This window comes from Lolium rigidum, chromosome 7, assembly GCF_022539505.1.
Source record: "Lolium rigidum isolate FL_2022 chromosome 7, APGP_CSIRO_Lrig_0.1, whole genome shotgun sequence".
Classification (NCBI taxonomy): Eukaryota; Viridiplantae; Streptophyta; class Magnoliopsida; order Poales; family Poaceae; genus Lolium; species Lolium rigidum.
The window spans coordinates 273,222,698-273,240,829 of record NC_061514.1 but is presented as its reverse complement, the minus strand read 5'-3'; the positions used below and the strand labels follow the sequence as shown (position 1 = coordinate 273,240,829).

The window sequence follows — 18,132 nt, the reverse complement described above, 5'->3', positions numbered from 1 at the left end:
TTTCTTGCAGCACCAGCACGGTCCAAACCTCGTACCAGACGACGGCTTTTCCTTCCATGATGCAATAACAACCGAGGTAACTCCAATCGGCTCTTAAGAACAAGGCATCCATAGGCCTGTTGCCCCCCGAGTCTCAGCCAAAACAGAGACGAGGATACGCGAATTAGCTGTATGGACCTGGGCTTGATCGTGTGTGGGGAATTTCCTTATGCAGAGCCAGCCGATTTGCACATAAATCGGCTTCTCAAAGCGAAGAGCCTTCAAGGCGAGCTGCCCCCGAGCTTCTTCGGTTCTTCCCGCAACTTGCCGGCTAGATCGGCTCTTTTCTTTTGGCGGATTTCATGCAATCCATCCTTGACCTGATCTGCACGTCTAGGCTGCTCCTGGCATTGTTCTTGAAGAGAGGATCTGAGCCTCCAAACTACTCCATTGAGGAGTTCCTTCATAAAAAATCTCCCTTTGTGCTTCCTCTTGACCCTCTGATCGTAACAGTTATTCCTCTTGAGTCGATGGCCATGCATCGGCTTTCACATCCTTAAGTCGATGTCTGCTGCATCGGCTGTGCTCGAAAATTTTCGAATTTTTTTTTTACGGCCGACTAGTGCATCGGCCCCCATATTCCAATACCCATCACCAAAGGATGAGACGATGAGACGCTTTCATTGCATATCCTCGTGTTCTATCCACACAGGTGCCCCCGAGCCGATTCCGTCAAGAGAATTGATGGTATCGGCTACGTTGGATAACATGTTGAACCCGAGCGAGAATGGTGTGTGAGGATAATTTTGGCCGATTGCTGGAATCGGCCTCCACGTTGCTTGCTCGGTGAAGGTTTTGTAAGTTCCTTTCATAAATTTTTGGGGCCGATCACAAGGATCAGCCTCGCCATGTTTGCTCCTTGACGGGCTCTTGCTACTCGTTCAGGCCGGAAGACGGAACCAGCCCAATTTCGACTTTATCATGTTGGTGCGCTTGTTGTCGTCCACCTTGGATGTATCGTGTAACCGTGGAGCACCGAGCTTCGTCGGCGGAACTAGCACCATGTTTGTGCCGGCCGATGTTTTATCATCGGCTTTCCTTTGCTTGGGGCGCCACTCCATTTTTCGTGGACGTCCCTCTTCATCCGGGGTTCGCCGAACCTTCGCAGCCGGATCGAGGCCTTGCCTTCCTCAATGTATGCAAGTATAACCTCTCGGCTTCTTCCGGGCCGCGCAATCGCTGAACCCTGCGTTTGCGGGAACGGCTGAGTCCGTCGGGGCACCACCTTGGCCGGTGGTACTGTCTTCTTCTTCTTCTCCCTCGTCTTCGAATCTTCGAGATCTTCCAACCGAGGGACTCGGCTCGTTTGCTCTGTGGCGGGAGAGGTCCCAAGTGCTCGAACACGGACACGTTGGCTGCCTCCTTCTTTTTTCGGTTGCATTACGGGCAATTGCCGATTGTTGGCAATCGGCTCATTCTCGAATCCCGGCGGTGCTTGAAGAAGGGACAATCCCAGTGCCTGTCCTCGTCGTCTTTCTCCCTTGCCTTTCCCTTGGCGCAACGCTCGTGCTCCTCCTCATCGCGATTATGCCGACGACGTCTTCTAGCCAGGCGATCGCTTTCATCATCATCGCCGGACCGTCGGCGTTGGTCGTACTGACTCACATACTTGTTGAGGAGGTGATCAGAGAGAGGTCGTTGATATCTTATGTTCTTCACTTCTCCCTCTGTTACGTAGCGCTTGCCGTCTTGGCGGAGCCGATCGCGTGGAGCGGCTTCCTCTGTTTCTTCGTTATGAGAGCAGCTGCCCTCATCTCCATCCTTGCCAACGTGGTGTCCAAGATCTACCATGTTGATATTGCACGGGAAACCCGGTCGGCACCCCGCATGGCAAGCATACTCCACCATGTTTACGGCGGGGAAGGGGTGTGTGTCGACCTTCATGGCGTGCTTGGTTGAAAATTAGACGCCCGTTCTCTATCGCCGCTTGGATGTGCTGACGCCACACCCTGCGGTCGTTGGTGGCATGGGAGAGCGAGTTATGCCATTTGCGGTATGGCTTTCCATTCAGCTCTTGCGCCGTGGGGAATTTGAGACCTTCGGGTATCTTCAAGCGCTTTTCCTTGAGTAGGAGGTCGAAGATTTTCTCGGTCTTGGTCACGTCAAAATCAAACCCCACAGGCGGGCCTCGGTGGCTTTACCCATTTGCGGGACACGGGGTTCCTCCCCGAGTCCACTCGGCCACTTGCTACTTCTTGGTCTCCCGCGGGAACTTCGTCTTCCTCTGCATCGACCGGGGCCACTGCACGCTTGAACTTGTCTTGGTACGAGTCCGGGTGGCGCTTGTTCATATGCTCGAAAGTTTCGAACCATGTGCGCCGGCGAGGATAATCTGCTTGGGAGGCCGTGTCCTTGAGCTGTGTTGCAAGGCCCGCTACGCCAACTCGACGCTTCCTTCTCATTTATACGAACCGAAAAGCATCGGTTCCTAAGATTCCTCGAAGCGGCTGGATGTATTCTGTCACGGTTTCTCCGCGCTTCGACGTAGTTGTGCTAGATCGGCAATGCTAGACTCGGAAGCTTCGAATGGTACTTGCTCATGGAAGCTGCTCTTCCAAGCTGCTTCCGGGTTTGGATGGAGTTCGGTGGTAGCGATGTGTACCACCCGAAAGCCGATCCTGTGAGGGACTGCGAGAAGAACCTCACGCGCAACTCATCCGACGCCGAGATCGTGCCCGAGCTGTGCCAAATATCGGCTCACATGCTCGATGGAGCTGGACCCGTCCGATCCACCGAACTTTGTGAAGTCCGGGAGCCGATATTTAGGTGGCGGCGGGATCGGTTCGTAGCTGTTGGGGTACGGCTTGGTGTAGCCGAACGCCTTCCTTTTCGGCATCATGCCGAGCCGATCTTTCGAATTGCACAAATCTGATCCGGCGAGATGGGCCGAAGGTGTCGAACCACCGAAGATTCGCCGGGGTGGCATACTTAACCAGCCATGCTTGTTTTTCGGTTCTAAGCCAAGCTGCGGGAGCTGGGCTTTGGAGGTTTGTCGGGGCGGCGTACTTAGCCGGCCACGAGCGCTTCTCGGGATCGGCTCTCGACGTTCCTCCTGCCGTTCCGGAGGCCGCCGTTATTGCAGCCTGGTTCGAGAGTGCCAAGGCGTTGCCGTCGCGCACGTATGCGCACGCGTATCCGTGCGGGACCTCCTTAGGTGGCTCGGGCGGGAATTGGTAGTCACTAGGATCACCACCAATCTTGTAGACGACGTATGCCGATGAGTTCGGCGGTTCCGGTGCTACCCATGCGAACGGCTGGGGCTGGAGCGGCATCTCTCCTTTGAAAGTCCCCGGAGCCGGTCCCGACGGGAGTACCGGTGACTCATGATTTCCTGGACGACGCGCGGGCGACACGCTCCAAGGTGTTCACCGAGCTCTCGAGTGGCGGTGCGGCGAATGAGCCACCATGTAGTTGATCTCCTGCCGCGGCGACACGGTGCGTTCTTCGACGGGGCGGACAGGTCCACTCCATCGAGCGCGCCTTCGGTGTGAAACCCTTCCACCTGACGCCATGGGAGCGGGTTCGGTGGAAGGAGCCGATAAGTTCGGCTTCGAGGGTTGCCTTGATCTCGTCATGCTTCTTCTTGAGCTCATCAGGCAAATCCGCGTACGTGACCGGAGTGTCTTCCGCCATCTCGGATGTAGATGGCGATGTTGTGGATGTCGAAGGGCGTCCCACCGGGCGTGCCAGAATGTGTTGACGTCAGAAACCCACTGGCGGGTAGAGACGGGCAACACCGTAGAGCCGGGAACAACTAGGGCTGCGGCTGGCCCTAGTCCCTCTGAGCGACGGCCCGCAAAGCCTCCTGGTCGCACGCACCGATGTTTATCACAAGGGCGTGCCACCCGACCTATACCCAGTCGGGAAGGTGTGGATGATGCCTCGCTTAGTTTCTGCGGGGCACACACGTAAACGTTAAATACGAGCCTCGATCGGCTCTCGGGTTATCCTGTGAATCGGCTCAAAGAGCCGATCCACCCATGATTCGGACGAGGTGTCCGAATATATGGTGGTCCTGCTTGATCAAGGTAAAGCTAATGAGATCTACGACGATGTGGGGTTTTCACCGCATAATCGGATCGTCCTACTCCGGAGTTGGGCCTCGCGGCCACGCACGGTGATCGTAAGCCGATCCTAAACAAGGCCTAAAAACCAACACGAGGTTGATCCTCGGAACATCCTGCTTAGGGCCAACGAACGACACCCTACGTGCCGCTGGATCCTCCCCCTTCGTAAGGCCTAACTATTGCGGATATTAAACTAATCCTTGTAGAACAAGGAGCAATCGTAACGGATCAGATCTACTGAACTATGATCAAGCGGGGTGCCGCCCCTACACCTAAGATAGGTGTAAGGGCGGCTAGACATGCAAGGGTTGCACTACGAAAGCATATAACATGAAGAACAATGCTAACCCTAACATGTCTAAGATAACTACGTTGCTCGCCATCAAAAAGGCTTCAGTACGAGCAACGCTTGAACAACGTAGGCAGGCTTGTGCTGCCTAGATCGCAAGATGCGATCTAGGCGGCATGACGCTACCGGTAGAAACCCTCGAGACGAAGGAGTTGGCGATGCGCCGAGATTTGTTTGTGTTTGAACGTTGGTTGTTGTTTATTCCATAAACCCTAGGTACATATTTATAGTCCAGGGGACTTTCTAATGTGGGCGTGCACCAAACCGTGCACGAGTAAGATTCTAACTTCTAAACTAAGATGCGATCTAATATGTTACAGATACACGGGCAATTAAGCCCAACTTGGTAAAAGGCCGATTCACATATTCCTTCTATATATATTTCTTCAAACCCATCTTGATCGCGGCCCACCTCTGACTCGGTCAAATTCTGGTGATAACACAGGCTTATACGAGCCCGTCACTAGTGCTTGTACTAGTGACAGGTATAATTTTGCCTGTCACTAAACGTCTAGCGGCTATAAGCGTTTCTGCAGTAGTGAAGTTGCAACTTCCGGCGAGGTGGGGTCCAGATGTATTTGTTTCCCAATCCTCGTGCAAGATCCTCTGGATCGATGTATGAATTTTCCAAATCATCGAAAGCCTCTGATGTTTCCTTCTCTGGGCGACTCGTCTCCCCGATTACATAAACTTGATGATATGTTGCGGGTTTGTTCCTCCTGAAGTTGGTGGTACCATCGCGCGGATCGGCGAGGAACCCTCGAACGGAGGTAGATCTGTCGATGAAGTCGAAAGTGTCGATGCTCAACGAGTCACTGCTCAGATCTGAATATGCAGGCGACCTAAAGGACATGTTGCCGAATATATCAGCGAGTTTTCCGCTTGAAGCGGGCTTGACGAAGCGTGGCGGCGAGATCTCCTCGTCGCCTGTCTCGAACGATGATGATGATCCCGAGAAATCGGAATCGACCGCCGACGAACCCGATGAAGCTGGTGTCGCAAGACGATGCGATCCTTCCTTCCCGACGCGGAAGTGGAAACTTCCGAACGTCATCTCCATTGGCTCTTCCAGGTATACATATGCATCCACACGGGCGGGAGGGTGAGGAACAAAATCAACGAGACCAGTTTCGATCTGTTTACCTCCATCCATCGCGTTGCTTGCTACCGACGACGTTGATGATGGTGTCGAAGATGTTGACGATGCCATCGAGATCAGCTCCTTGTCGCCTCTAGTTCCCACAGCCGGCGCCAATTGACAATGTATTAACTTGTCAATGCCTACAAGTTGTAGACTTGGGTTTCGAGGAAGTAGAGGGCAAGTAGATCTCGAAGGTTTCAGCCGAAAAGGTGCTCGACTGCTAAAAACTAGGGTTGGGTTTAACAATGAGATTGATCCTTTCTTTGTCCCTCGACTCCCCCTTATATAGGAGGCGGAGCCGAGGGTTTCGTATTACACAAGTTACAATTGCCGGAAGGCTCTTTGAGTCCGTCCCGTAGAATTGCAAGTCTCTATCCCTAATCTATCTCTACTTGACATAGTCGACGCCTTTATGGGCTTCCGGGCTTCATAAACTTCGGGTGATGGGCTTTCAGTAAACCCCGGGTACTATCTTCGGCAGGCCCATCCGGGATACCTATGTCACCGCCGGAGGGGTCGCCATTGTCGCCCGCGCCTCCGCAAGCTCCGCCCTGGCGTCGGCAAGCTCGGCCATGGCGTTGGCGATCTCCGCCCTGGTCGCCGCGAGGCGCCCTTCGGTGCGCTCTGCCGCCTCTGCCACCGCCTCCTCCGCCGCTGCCGCCTCCAGGTCCAGCTGCTGGACCTCAACGCCCGCGGCGACTACCTCCTCCTCCTCCTCCGGGTGGAGGTGGTGGCACATCTGAACAACGTGCTCCCAACTAAGGTTCTGCCCGGCCATGGATGGATGGTAGGGTTTAGCTTGAGGTGTGCCCGTCGCCCCCACCGGTGTCCACATATATAGCCAGGGCGGGGCGGGAAACGGCGTTGGCGCGCAGGTCGTTTCCCGTGCGCGCGAAACGTCGGCGAAACTTGCCAATGTACTGGGCACGCGCTGGAACAATCATCGTCGCGCGGGAACAGTTAATCGCCGGCGGCAGTCCTTGACAGGACGTAAAACGCCATTAGCGAGCTTGACGCTGTCCCCGCTAAAAAAATACGTCCGCACCGCTGGAGGTACCCCCGATGCAAACGGTCGCCCCGGGCCACATGGCGTCCACGGGCCGACGCAAACGGACATTTCGGACGTCCGAAATGCGTCGGCCCGCTGGAGATGCCCTAAGCACGGCACGCCAGGAGGCGGCGGAGCCCCGTGGTGGCCACCCTATGCAGGCGGCTTACCCTTGCTAAGACGACGTGACGACGGTAGTTTTCTGATGGGCTCGGATGGGGAGAGAGACGACTTCCAATAATAATTTTTGGGATTACTTTATTTTTAATGGTTAGTACTGACTGGGTGAGCTTTGACTGGTGGCCCCACTTGTCATGGACAGTGGCTAGCTGGTCATGTATGTATAAAGGGTGCTAGTAAGTTTGGTCATGTATGTATATTTTTAGTGTAGGATGACCTAAGTGATTTTGGTTGATAAGTTCAAGTACTAACGATTGATTTTACTCCATTCTTAAACAGGGTGTACTCCCAAATGGAAATCTCGCTGTGAAGAGGATTGACAACAAACATACAATTGACGAGAAGCTATTTTATTGTGAAGTTAATAGTCTTTTGACGATTAGCCATCCAAATATAGTCCGGTTTCTTGGCTTCTGTGCTAGTACAGACCAGATAGCCGTAAAAGTGGTCGGAAAAAGACACCATATTTATGCCGAAATAAGAGAAAGATTACTCTGCTTCGAGTATATCGGCAACGGAAACTTGCGAAAGCATATTACAGGTATGTGGTTCTTTTAAAAAATATTGTAACTAAATAATTAGCTTTACTTATTTATCTTACTTTCTATCACTTGTACTACTTTTAAATTAACAATCCACCATCAATAAGGGATAGATTGCAACATTTAAAAAGGTATTTATCAATCAGCATGCACAAATCAAGTGTCTGAAATTTTTTGTGCTACCTTACTGCTCCTATTTCTTTCTGTAGATGAACTGAGGGGACTTAATTGGAGTACACGTTACCGCATCATAAAAGGAATTTGTGATGGTCTACATTATCTGCACGTAGAAAAGCGTATATTTCATATGGATCTGAAACCTGCCAACATTCTACTAAATAGTGATATGGTGCCAAAGATTACAGACTTTGGTCTATCAAGATTTGATGACAAGTCACAAACAATGGCTGCAGACCGTTGTGGAACAGTGTAAGCTATCTAAAGAACAAACCGTGTTTACTTGTATATTCTGCCATAATTCATCAAACTATCTCTTGTCCAGAGGATATTGCGCTCCGGAATTCCTACTTCATGGCAAGATGTCATTTAAATCGGACATATATAGTCTGGGCATTATAATCACTGAATTGGTGACAGGAGAGAAGAGTATTCCTGATAACAACAAAAATAATGTAAGGATGATTTTATCTCACCACATGATGGTTCCTTTTTAAAGTTATTATGTTTTTTCCTTCGTATACTGTTACGTTTTTCGAGTATTCTTAATTAATTTATATACGTGGAAAACAAGAAAAAAACTATATATGTGATGTGTCACATTAAACTGGACAGTTCATACCATCTTGGGCAGACCATGGGAATTGTTTAGTGGCTAAGTGATGAATATCTGTGGAGATCTGCTTGCATATGCATGGAATGCGTTACCTATATAAGTGTGGCTGACACCTCCAGTTTTTGTAGATCTTATTGTTATAGTACTTGACAGGAGAAACTGCCATGAATGGGAATAGCTACCCACGGTTTCAAATATAGAATGACAAAATACTAGATAAACCTCTTTCGTGGAGGTACTATTGTATATATCTATATAGAATAGAAATCTAAAATTCGGATTGAAATTGTTGTGTATTTGGTGACGTTGCTGACAGTTAATAGGAACAAACATAATATATGAAGTTCTAGTAGTCCTTTAACCTTTGTTTCTACTTGGCATTTGTGTAAAAATAGAACAACCACGACTAGAAGCTGCCTTCACTCAAAGTCCATGTACATGCCGTGATAAAGCTCATCTATGATCTTTGTTTAAAATAGCGGGCTATAGCCTATAGCCGCAGAGATTTCTGAAGAAAAGGCTATAGCCGGGCTATAGCGGGTTAAGACCTTATATCCGATTTGCTAAATAACAGGGAAAAATTCAATATTACGACATCATATAAATTGTATATATGATCAATAATTCATATATAACATAGTAACATTGTGACATAAGAGATGCGCATAACCAAAATTCACATATAAGATTTTCATGTCCCTGCCACATGACAAATGAGCCCTCTTGGGTCGTGTGACCATATAAAGGCACGTGTGTGCGGTTTAGATATTAGGTTAAGTATCTGGGCATTGTCTACATCCGGTTTTGTGAAATGACAGGTACTTAGAAGATGGAGGCACAGATGGAGAAAAACAGGAATAATGGGAACTCCACTGGATTACCAGCAAATAACTAAATGCATCGATATAGGGCTTCTCTGCCAGGACAATGACCCTTGCAACCGGCCATCTATATGCGAGATAGTGCATGATATCAACGAAATGGAGCGCACTAATTCACAAATCAGGGATGACAATGAATCTACAGCTGGTCAGGTAAGCTTTCTTCATCTTCCATAGCAGAATTAACTTTATTTATTCTGATGGCATTATTATGTTCTCATCATCTCATGGTATCCCAAATGTGGCTTTAATCATCACAAAAAATTCTATCGTTCTATTAGAACTTATAATAAACCAGATATATAAAAACATTTAGTACGTCATTGATTAAAATCATAAAAAGGTACGATCCTTCAAATTCTTAAGCATCATGGACCTAAATAGAAACGGGGTAGTAGCTAGTGGTATCTTTCTATGGATGAAGGAAGAAAACTAACATAACCTCCCTCCCTCCCGTGGCGCTCCCCAGGGCGCCGCCGGGGGGCCAAGCCCAACCACCGCACCCTCCTCCCTCGAGCAGGCTCCCTCCCGCTGCTACCGCCGGCATCTGCCGCGGCGGCCCCTAGCGCCGAAGGTGCTGGGGTGGAGGAGCGGCGAAGGTTCTTCGGTGCGGCTGGGGCGGCATCGGCGACTTTCGGTGTTGGCAGAGGTTGGGGCGGCGTCCCCAGCCTGGCGGTGGAGGCGCTACTCGCTGGATGGTGGTGGCTTCGTTGCGGGTCTAGGTCCCCCACCTAGGCCCGTCGTCCTGTGGCGACGCGGAGGGGCGTAGGGCGGTGGATTGGTCGGTGCAGGGTTGTGGAGAAGGCGCTACGGCAGCGGCGGTCCTCGGTGGTTGCTGCCGCCGACGGCCTCAGTGCAGCCGGTGGCGGTGCGACCAGGGCCTGATCGCGGCTGTGTAGCCTGCTGGTTCCCGCACCCCAGGGTCGTTCGTCTTGCCGGATCTTCGGTCTGACAGGCGGCGAGGATGGCCGTTTGCGTGGGGGCTCGGCCTGTGTAAAGGCGGTGGTCCTAGGGTTCCTCACGCGCCAAGATGAAGACCTTCTGGAGGTTGATCTTCTTCATCGAGCCGGAGTGATGAGTTCCGGAAGACTCCACCGGCGAATGGAACAGTGCATATTATGTCTGGAGTTCGCTAGATCGGGTGGTATTCGGTCGCGCGCACCCATGCTTTTATTCCTACCGTTTGGTTCTGAAGGGAGCGACGCGAATCTCCTTTTCTGTGTTGACATCAAATGAGTATGGATCCATGATGAAAGTCGGAAGAAGAGAATTTCATGAAGGCCGGATGGGAGGACTAGCTAAGGGAGGTTCAAGTCACCGCGCTGTTGAGGGACTTGCTTGGTGTTCCGGGTTTCACAGCAGCGGTATGAAAGCGGGGGCGACAACACAGGTGAAATTCAGAGTCCTACCTTTTAGGGTGAAAATCCAAGGTCTGGCCTTAACTGGTTGTGCCTGGCAATGACCTTGTTAGAGGCATTGTTTTGAGAGTGTGGACTATCTTCAGGGTGAAAACCTAAGATCTTTGATCGGGCGACGATGGTGTTAGAGCATTGTTTCCTTCTTAAAGGCGTCGTTTTTTGGAGAGTCTATTTTTCAGGTGTTGTCTTGGTGGCGGATGTATTGCTATTGTTAGGGTCGAGATACTGTAGCGGGACTTTTTTTTCTTAGTTTTCTTCTCTATTTTTTGGCTGTGTGCATCCGTAGTGCTATTAGAGTGGTGCGTTGTTGTAGAGGCTGGGTGTAATTGGTATCTTTTAATATTAATATATTCCCTTTATCGAACAAATCTTTCTATGGATGAAAGGAAGTGCAGACCCAGCCACAACGAGTCATCCGCTTGTGAACTGTCCTACGGTGTTTAGAGCATGTCTAACAGGCCCCTTAAAACCCGCCCACCCCGTAAAATTCCGGCGGGATACAGGGTGAGGGCGGTTTGGGCCGTCTAGCAGGCCCAGTATTCGGGCCGGCCCGTTTCGGCCGAATACGGGCCCCAGCAAATCCGCACCGCCGCCCCCTACTTATACCGGGCGAAGCTGCGAGTGAGGGGTTCTACCCTCACTCGCAACCCTAGCTCCGCCGTGCGCCGCCGCCTCCCCGCAAAGCTCCGGCGAGCAATCCCCCAATGCACGCCTCCCCATTCTAGCCGTAGGTCGCCATGTCGGGTCGCCGAAGCCGTTCCGCGTGTCCGGCGAGCGGATCGAAGCGATCCCGCTCGCCGGACACTGTCGAGGAGGTGTGGCGGTGCCAATGCAAGCGCTCCGCCTCGGGGAGTCGCCGTGCGGCGTGCCGGTATGCCGACGCGCTTTACGTGCCGCCGTCGTTCCGTGAGTTCTCCGCGGGCGGGCGGTGGTACCAACAAGATCCGCCGCTCAAGACGATGAGCGGCGTATACTTCGAGAATTGGCGCGCCGAGTGGGAGAGAGACCGCGCTTCGAAGGCGGCATGGGCGGCGCGCATCGGCAGCACCAGCGGCGGAGGAAGCGGAGGAGATCTGCGAGCTGGCGAGGAGGAAGCGGAGGAGGCAGAGGAGGAGGCCCTGTTCCTGCAGGTGGTGGCCGTATCCGAGAAGGATGTCGTCGAAGCTGCTCGGCCGGAGGAAGAGGAGGCGGCGGCGGCCATCGCCGCCGTCAGGGAATTCGAGGCGCGGGAGGCTACCGCCAGGGAATTCGAGGGGCGGGCGGCTGCCGCCAGGGGGCCGCTCATCCGGTTCGTCATCTTTGACGAGTAGATAGGATCGCACAATGTAGGATCTCGCAATGTATGTATGATCCGTAGTATGATCAATGATGATGAACTATCGATAAATTTCCCGGGGTTTTAATTTTAACAGATACGGGGCGAAATATGAGGTCTGCTAGATGGAATGGTTCTTCCGTGAGCAATTTTTTATACGGAGCGAAATACTCGCGTTATACGGGGAGAGAAATACGATCGGAGTCCTCGACCTCACGAATTTTGGGCCGCTGAGCTTCGCTGGCGCCGTGGCTTGCATGGATGGATGCCACTCTCCCTTGGCTGGGCACCCGTCTCCATGGCACGTCAGTGGACAGGGAGCTTTTTTGAGCATCGACTGCGATCACCTTGGGAGATGGCAACAAGTGCTTTCTTTTTTGGCACAACTCGTGGTGCCATGGATCTATTCGTGATACGCACAAGGAAAAGTTGCACGGTTAGGGCATCTCCAGCCGCGCGCCGGAAACGCGTCCGTTTTGCGTCCGCGTGGACCGGAATGCGTTTGGCATCACCTTCAGCGGGGCGACGCAAAGTGACCGGACACGTCATGAGCGACTACACGCTGCCGTTCGACTCAGAGAGCGAGGGCAAGTCGCCCGGATTTCTGCATTGGTGGGAATCCCCTGTGACGCCAAGCGATCTGGGCTCCACGTCCAGCGACCCTGCCTCCATGCCGAGTGAGGAGGAGGAGGACGGAGGCGGCAATGCCAGCGACGCCAAGGACGAGGAGGAGGGCCAGGAGGAGGAGGAGGACTCCGACACCAAGTTCGCCCGGTTGGAGGCGCAGGAGGCGGCGGACGATAAGGCGGCGGCAAGGAAGAAGTCCAGGGCGCTGGCGCGGGCGACGCGTCGTCGTCGACGACGACGACGAAGACGCCATTTCTTCCAGTTTTAACTCCTCGACGGGCGCATCGTCCTCCAGTTCCGACGAGGAGGTGACAAACAAGAGGCGTAGGAGTTTCGACGACGAGGCAGGGCCTTCTAACAAGAAGGCCAAAAAATAGTTTTAGTTTATATGTTTTTAAATTTGTTCTTCTTTGTATGTTAAATATGTTTGAATATAGTCGATTGAAGTATGCGGTTAATTGTTTAGGCTATAATCTATTCGATTGGATCAACATGACATCATTGAGTACTACTTTTTCACCGTTTAAACTTGATCATTCAACAAAATTGAAAAGAAGTAGCACACAAAAAAAACACTTGCATGTCCAAAATGCGTCGGACCGCTGAAGGTAGCCCCGACACAAACGGACATTTCGCCCTCGCGGTCATTTTAGCGTCCGCCAGGCGACGCAAATGGACACCAGCGGACAATTTAGGCGTCCGAAATGCGTCGCGCCGCTGGAGATGCCTTTACGAAAGATATGGAAGGAGGTAATTGGATCCGCACGCTGCAAAATATAGCCATGACAGGGGACCTTGAGAGCTTCGTGCAGCTTTGGACCATCATGGAAAAAATGCGCAGCTTCTCCCGCAACCGGATTCCATTACGTGGAGATGGATGGGGTCGGGGTTCTACACGGCGGCGTCAGCATATACTAGATGCCAATTCATCGGAGTTACGATTAATCATGACTTGGAGTTTGTTTCCAGTCATCATTGGTTAGCTAGCGTGTGCGTCGAGTGAGTTAGTTTGATTAGTGCTTGTGTTGGAGTCAGTTATTCCATACGTGTGCGTCAGCTGATGGAGGCGGAAGAAGCGGAGCGTCATGGGCACTTTGGCTCTTTAGAAACAAGATGACCATCGAATCCAAATTAATGAAACATCCCGCTAATATTATCTTTAAAACGATGTTGTTTCTACAGCTGTGGAAGCCCCTGGCAAAGCCACTGAATCGGCACTGGATAGAGCACACGATCACCGAGCTCAAGCTTCTTCACGATGCAACCGCTCCAAAAAGGAATGAGCAAGCCACCTGAGTTGCTTTTGAGTGGCCTTGATGTGTCAGCCGATCGTCCTGGTAGTGTTGGTTATCTTAGCTAGCCGCAACATGTAAGGTTAACTCTATGTGTGTCGAACCTGAGGGCTTTATTAATTTAAAGTCGGGCAGTTCATGCCTTTTATGTAAAAAAATCCGCTACGTGAGTACCTGTAACCGCGATACACCGACACCGACAGGGCAGCCATCGACTGCTCGTTGCGCTCTATTTCAGAGAGTCTGAGACATGGAAACGCAAGCGGCATGGTAGCGACTCCAGCTGCGGCGGGAGTTCCACCACGATGGACGGTGTCTCGTCCGTTCTAGGAGTGGTCGCGCGGCCAGCACCACCAAACTACCAACTTGGGCAGGGCCACCACATGGATGCGGGACGGGAAGCAGTAGCAGATCCGCGACGGCGCTGATGGCTACCGGTACCAGCCGCATGCCACAACTAGGTCAGTTTTTCTCCGTAATTCTCGATGTGGTGTGCCCAAGCTTCAAAAACCTCCAAGGTCAAAAGCAACCAGACAGCTTCGATGGGAGCCGGGAGTACGAATCACCATTATCGAGGACGTAGTAGCCAAGATAAATATTGCAGAATAATCCTCCTCGCAACAACCATGAAAAAAGATCCATTAATGATCTGGTGAAGCAAGATGTGAAGAACCATACCTACAGAAAATTTAATTTTCATGCACCATCATTGACACCGGTAAGGAGATCTCATCGTTGAGCGAAGGATCGACAATCACTTATTGTAGATGCTACAATCTCCATTGACGTGGAGGCGAAAAAGAAGATGCTACCAAAATCCTAATATAATCTATTGAAAAGTCTACTTTTATTAAGAACTCCATGCATAGATCGGGTTCCTGACCCCTCTCGATGCCGGCAAGGTCGACCGGAGCAGGGAGGACCGACATATGGAGGAGGCGGAGGGACGACTAGGTTTTTGGAAGAGGCGGTGGGTGTCTTTCCTACATTTTCTCATACGGCGCTGCCACTTGATGTAGTGTGCCTAGTCAAGTAGATTGCATAGAGGGGGGGGGGGGGGGGGTCCTAGCCGCCGCCGGTGACGACCAGGCTTTGACTGGCCATGCCCCATGGTGGTGGCGAGGGGTGGGGGGTGTGGGTGCAGACTGCAGAGAGGGCCAGTCAAGTAGGATCTAGTCCCCCCGGCAGCGGCCAAGAGGAGGAGGGGGAGAAGATTTTGTTTCCGCCCTTTAATTTCTTTGTTAACTTCTAATTCCATCCTAGTATAGTGAAATATGATATATATGGTAAGCGAATTGATGAGCTAAACTCGATATATTTCATTGAGGTTATCGAAACTAACATGCAGTTTCAGTAGGTACACATGTAAAAGAACATCTGTAATGATCATGCCCTTACTGCTTCAAGCAATGTTCGACCTACACTTATTTATATTTTTTAGCCGAATATCTATCCTCGCCTACACTTATTTTTGATTGTCTATAAGATTTGTGGAAGAGAAAATCTCCAATTGGATCTATGAAGTTGCCCCGTATGTGCGCTTTGGTAACACGAACTTGCAAATCGTGAATTGTGGGATAAGAAGTTGCCCTGCGCGAGCGTTTTGATCATTATGTTAAAGCCAATGTTAGTTTGCTGATGTGGCAAACTAACTTTTTGGCAAATTGCCCCCTGAAAAGGTCGACCGGACTCGGTAGGGGTCAAACCTCTATGCTTTTTAGTGCTAGTCCCTGGATCGACTCGCTAGCACACACAGTTCAAGAGGTAATATCAAGAAACAAAGGTCATAATCTATTACATCGCATGATCTAGAAATAAAATAGTTCGATACAACTTGCATAGCCGAAGGGCTAGCTCAAACACAAATATAGTTCAGCAGTCGGAAATCAAATAATCATAAGGAGTCCCATTCAGTGCCACGGGCGAAACATGCCGAATGGAGACTCGCGACCCTAACATTGTAACTCACTTGTCTTCAGAAAAGTCTGCAATAGATAAAGTTACATCCAAAAATATTTGGTTAATACTTTAAATGTATTGGCAAGTTCACGAGAGGGTGAAAGACCTATCAACTACATGCATATTCTGCAAGGTGGGGTTCAAGCTTAATTTGCGGAAAGCAAGTTTTGTCCTATCTTTTCAAATAAGTTTTTCAACATTTCTAAAAGAATCTTTCGGACATTTGGATAGACATCCAAAGTACTCCTAACCCATGTTCAACCCATCAAATTTTAAGTTAAGAAATTGGGATGAGGAGATCTTCCAAACAGTTCCAGGACTAGTTGCTCATATATGTCCGTAACCGGGGACACGGCTAAGTACTTAGTTTAACACCCTCGAGAGGTGGTACACCTTACCCACGTGAATCACTTAGTCCCTTCCACCATGAAACTCATTTTGCTCAAATGGTCGGGTGCAGACTAAGACAAGACCTTTCAGAAGTAATTCCCAAACCATAACGGACGCGCTCCCAAATAAACCACCCTTTGTACGTTGGTTGGGTTCAAATAACATACTTAGTCAGGATAGAACCCATGTGACACGTGGTTGTACCAGAAGCTAGCAAACTAGAAACCTATCCAACCTCGATAGTTCCTAGGTGCTTTCCGCCGGTGTGCATAAGATAGGAGCAGGCTCATAGAAATGCCCCCCATAGAAATGGTGGTGCGGCAAATAGAAATGGCCCTATAGAAATCGTCCTGATTGTCACTCAACCAAAAAATATCAATGTCATTCATCCAGGTGATTCATTAATTAAGTTGTTTTGCCACATCCAAATCATAATTCTTCTCTTATATTACATAACGATGATAGGAATTCCCTCTCACGTCACTATGCAACATAGCTAAGCAAATCTACCTACGTTGGCGACAACAGCATCAAGTCATGGAAGTTGATATGGCTATTCTACCTGGGTGTCATAGCAAAACAATACTATATTAAAACACATACACATGCATTCGAAGAAAACATCTAAGTGCAAGAAAGCATTAGGTATTCGTGAACAAAGTGAATTTGCTTTGGTTGAGATTGCCGGTTTCACAATTCTCACAACAACAGCGGGTACACTCTGGGCAATCTAGACGATCACACGAAAATGCAATCAACATACATTCACAAACCACACACATGCAATGTATGATATGAATGCCATTGATGCAAAAGGTTTGTTTTCTGTTCAGATTGTTTAGGAAAATCATTTCTCTGTCCAAGATCAATTTGTAAGATATTTGGTCCAAAGGAGTAATTAAAAGAGGTGTGCATAGTTTTCTATATGGTTAAATAAGGGCATTTGACAAATAAATGAAATTAACATTTTATACACAAGGCAATAGCATACCAGAGGCATCTCTGCAAGCTAGATGATTTTACAAAACTAATGCAAAATGAATTACTCAATTTGAGAATATAGATTTTATTTTATATCCAAAATACGCAGACTAGGAATTTAAATTTGAAAAACAAAACTAATTCTGTAAGTTGAAATTATACTGCTCCATAGAGTTCCCCGTGTTTCAAGGATTCCATAGACATCAAGTTTGTAATTTTTGGAGCTACAGAGCTCGATCTGGCTATGATTTTTACAATGTGCGGGCTATACAAATTTCTGTTTAACAAAATTAGGGTGTGACACTAGACACGTGGCTCTTTACTATTGGCTGATACCTATGTCACGTGGATAGACATTATCAGCCGTCGGATCTAAGTTGAGATCAACGTCCAAGATCTAATCGCGGGTCAGAGATTCACTGGGAAGAAGTTGAGTCGCGGCGTACGCGTTGCGCTGACTAGGCACCGACGTGGCGGATGACATGGCGGCTGCGATGGTGAGGACGGTGGCGGCTCGGCTTGGCTCCGGCGATGTTCGGTGGCGACGATCCCGACGGTCTTTCGGCCGGGACAGTGGCATACAGAACGTAGAGCGTCGATGTGGTTTGGGAGGTGTCGGCGACGCCGAGCTGCTCTCCCTGGAACGTCGCCGAGGAGCGACCAAAGGTGGTTTGGCGACGGCGAGCTCTGGCGACAAATCTGCCGAGCCTAGCGGCGTTGTTTAGGTCCAGGAGAGGGGCAAAAGGAAGAGCGGGGTGGGGGCTTTGAAGGGGGAGGCCTCGGCCGTTGGGGGCGTTGGCGGAGTGAGGGAAGTGGGCAGGGCGTGGGCGTGCGCGGAGAGAGTGGAGGGAGCGGGGCAGAGGTTGGGAAAGGACCCGACAAGTTGGCCCCTGTCGGTGAGAACGGAGAAAAGTTAGGGAGATGGGGCGCGCGTGGGCTGGCTTCCCTGGCTGGTGAAAGGATCGGTGGCGCGACTAGAGAGGGGGGGGGTGAATGGTCGCTACTCAATTTTTATGTTTTTTTCATTTTTACGCACGATGTTGAAGTAAAGGCGGCAACTTTAGCAACTACGGCGAACCTAGTATGATGCTATGCAATGTAACAAGTAAA

The 18,132-nt window shown here is 50.3% G+C and overlaps 1 protein-coding gene across 1 annotated transcript in view; it reads left to right on the top strand.

Moving 5' to 3' along the window:
* The window catches only part of LOC124679308 (cysteine-rich receptor-like protein kinase 29), a 41,570-nt gene extending 27,776 nt beyond the window's left edge, over positions 1 to 13,794 (top strand). The window contains exons 3-7 of the mRNA XM_047215089.1: positions 7,104 to 7,365; positions 7,576 to 7,795; positions 7,869 to 7,998; positions 8,978 to 9,193; positions 13,583 to 13,794. Coding sequence (XP_047071045.1) covers positions 7,104 to 7,365; positions 7,576 to 7,795; positions 7,869 to 7,998; positions 8,978 to 9,193; positions 13,583 to 13,696 — 942 coding nt within the window. The 3' untranslated portion in view covers positions 13,697 to 13,794. The remainder of the gene's footprint in view (positions 1 to 7,103; positions 7,366 to 7,575; positions 7,796 to 7,868; positions 7,999 to 8,977; positions 9,194 to 13,582) is intronic.
* Positions 13,795 to 18,132: the final 4,338 nt, after the last annotated feature.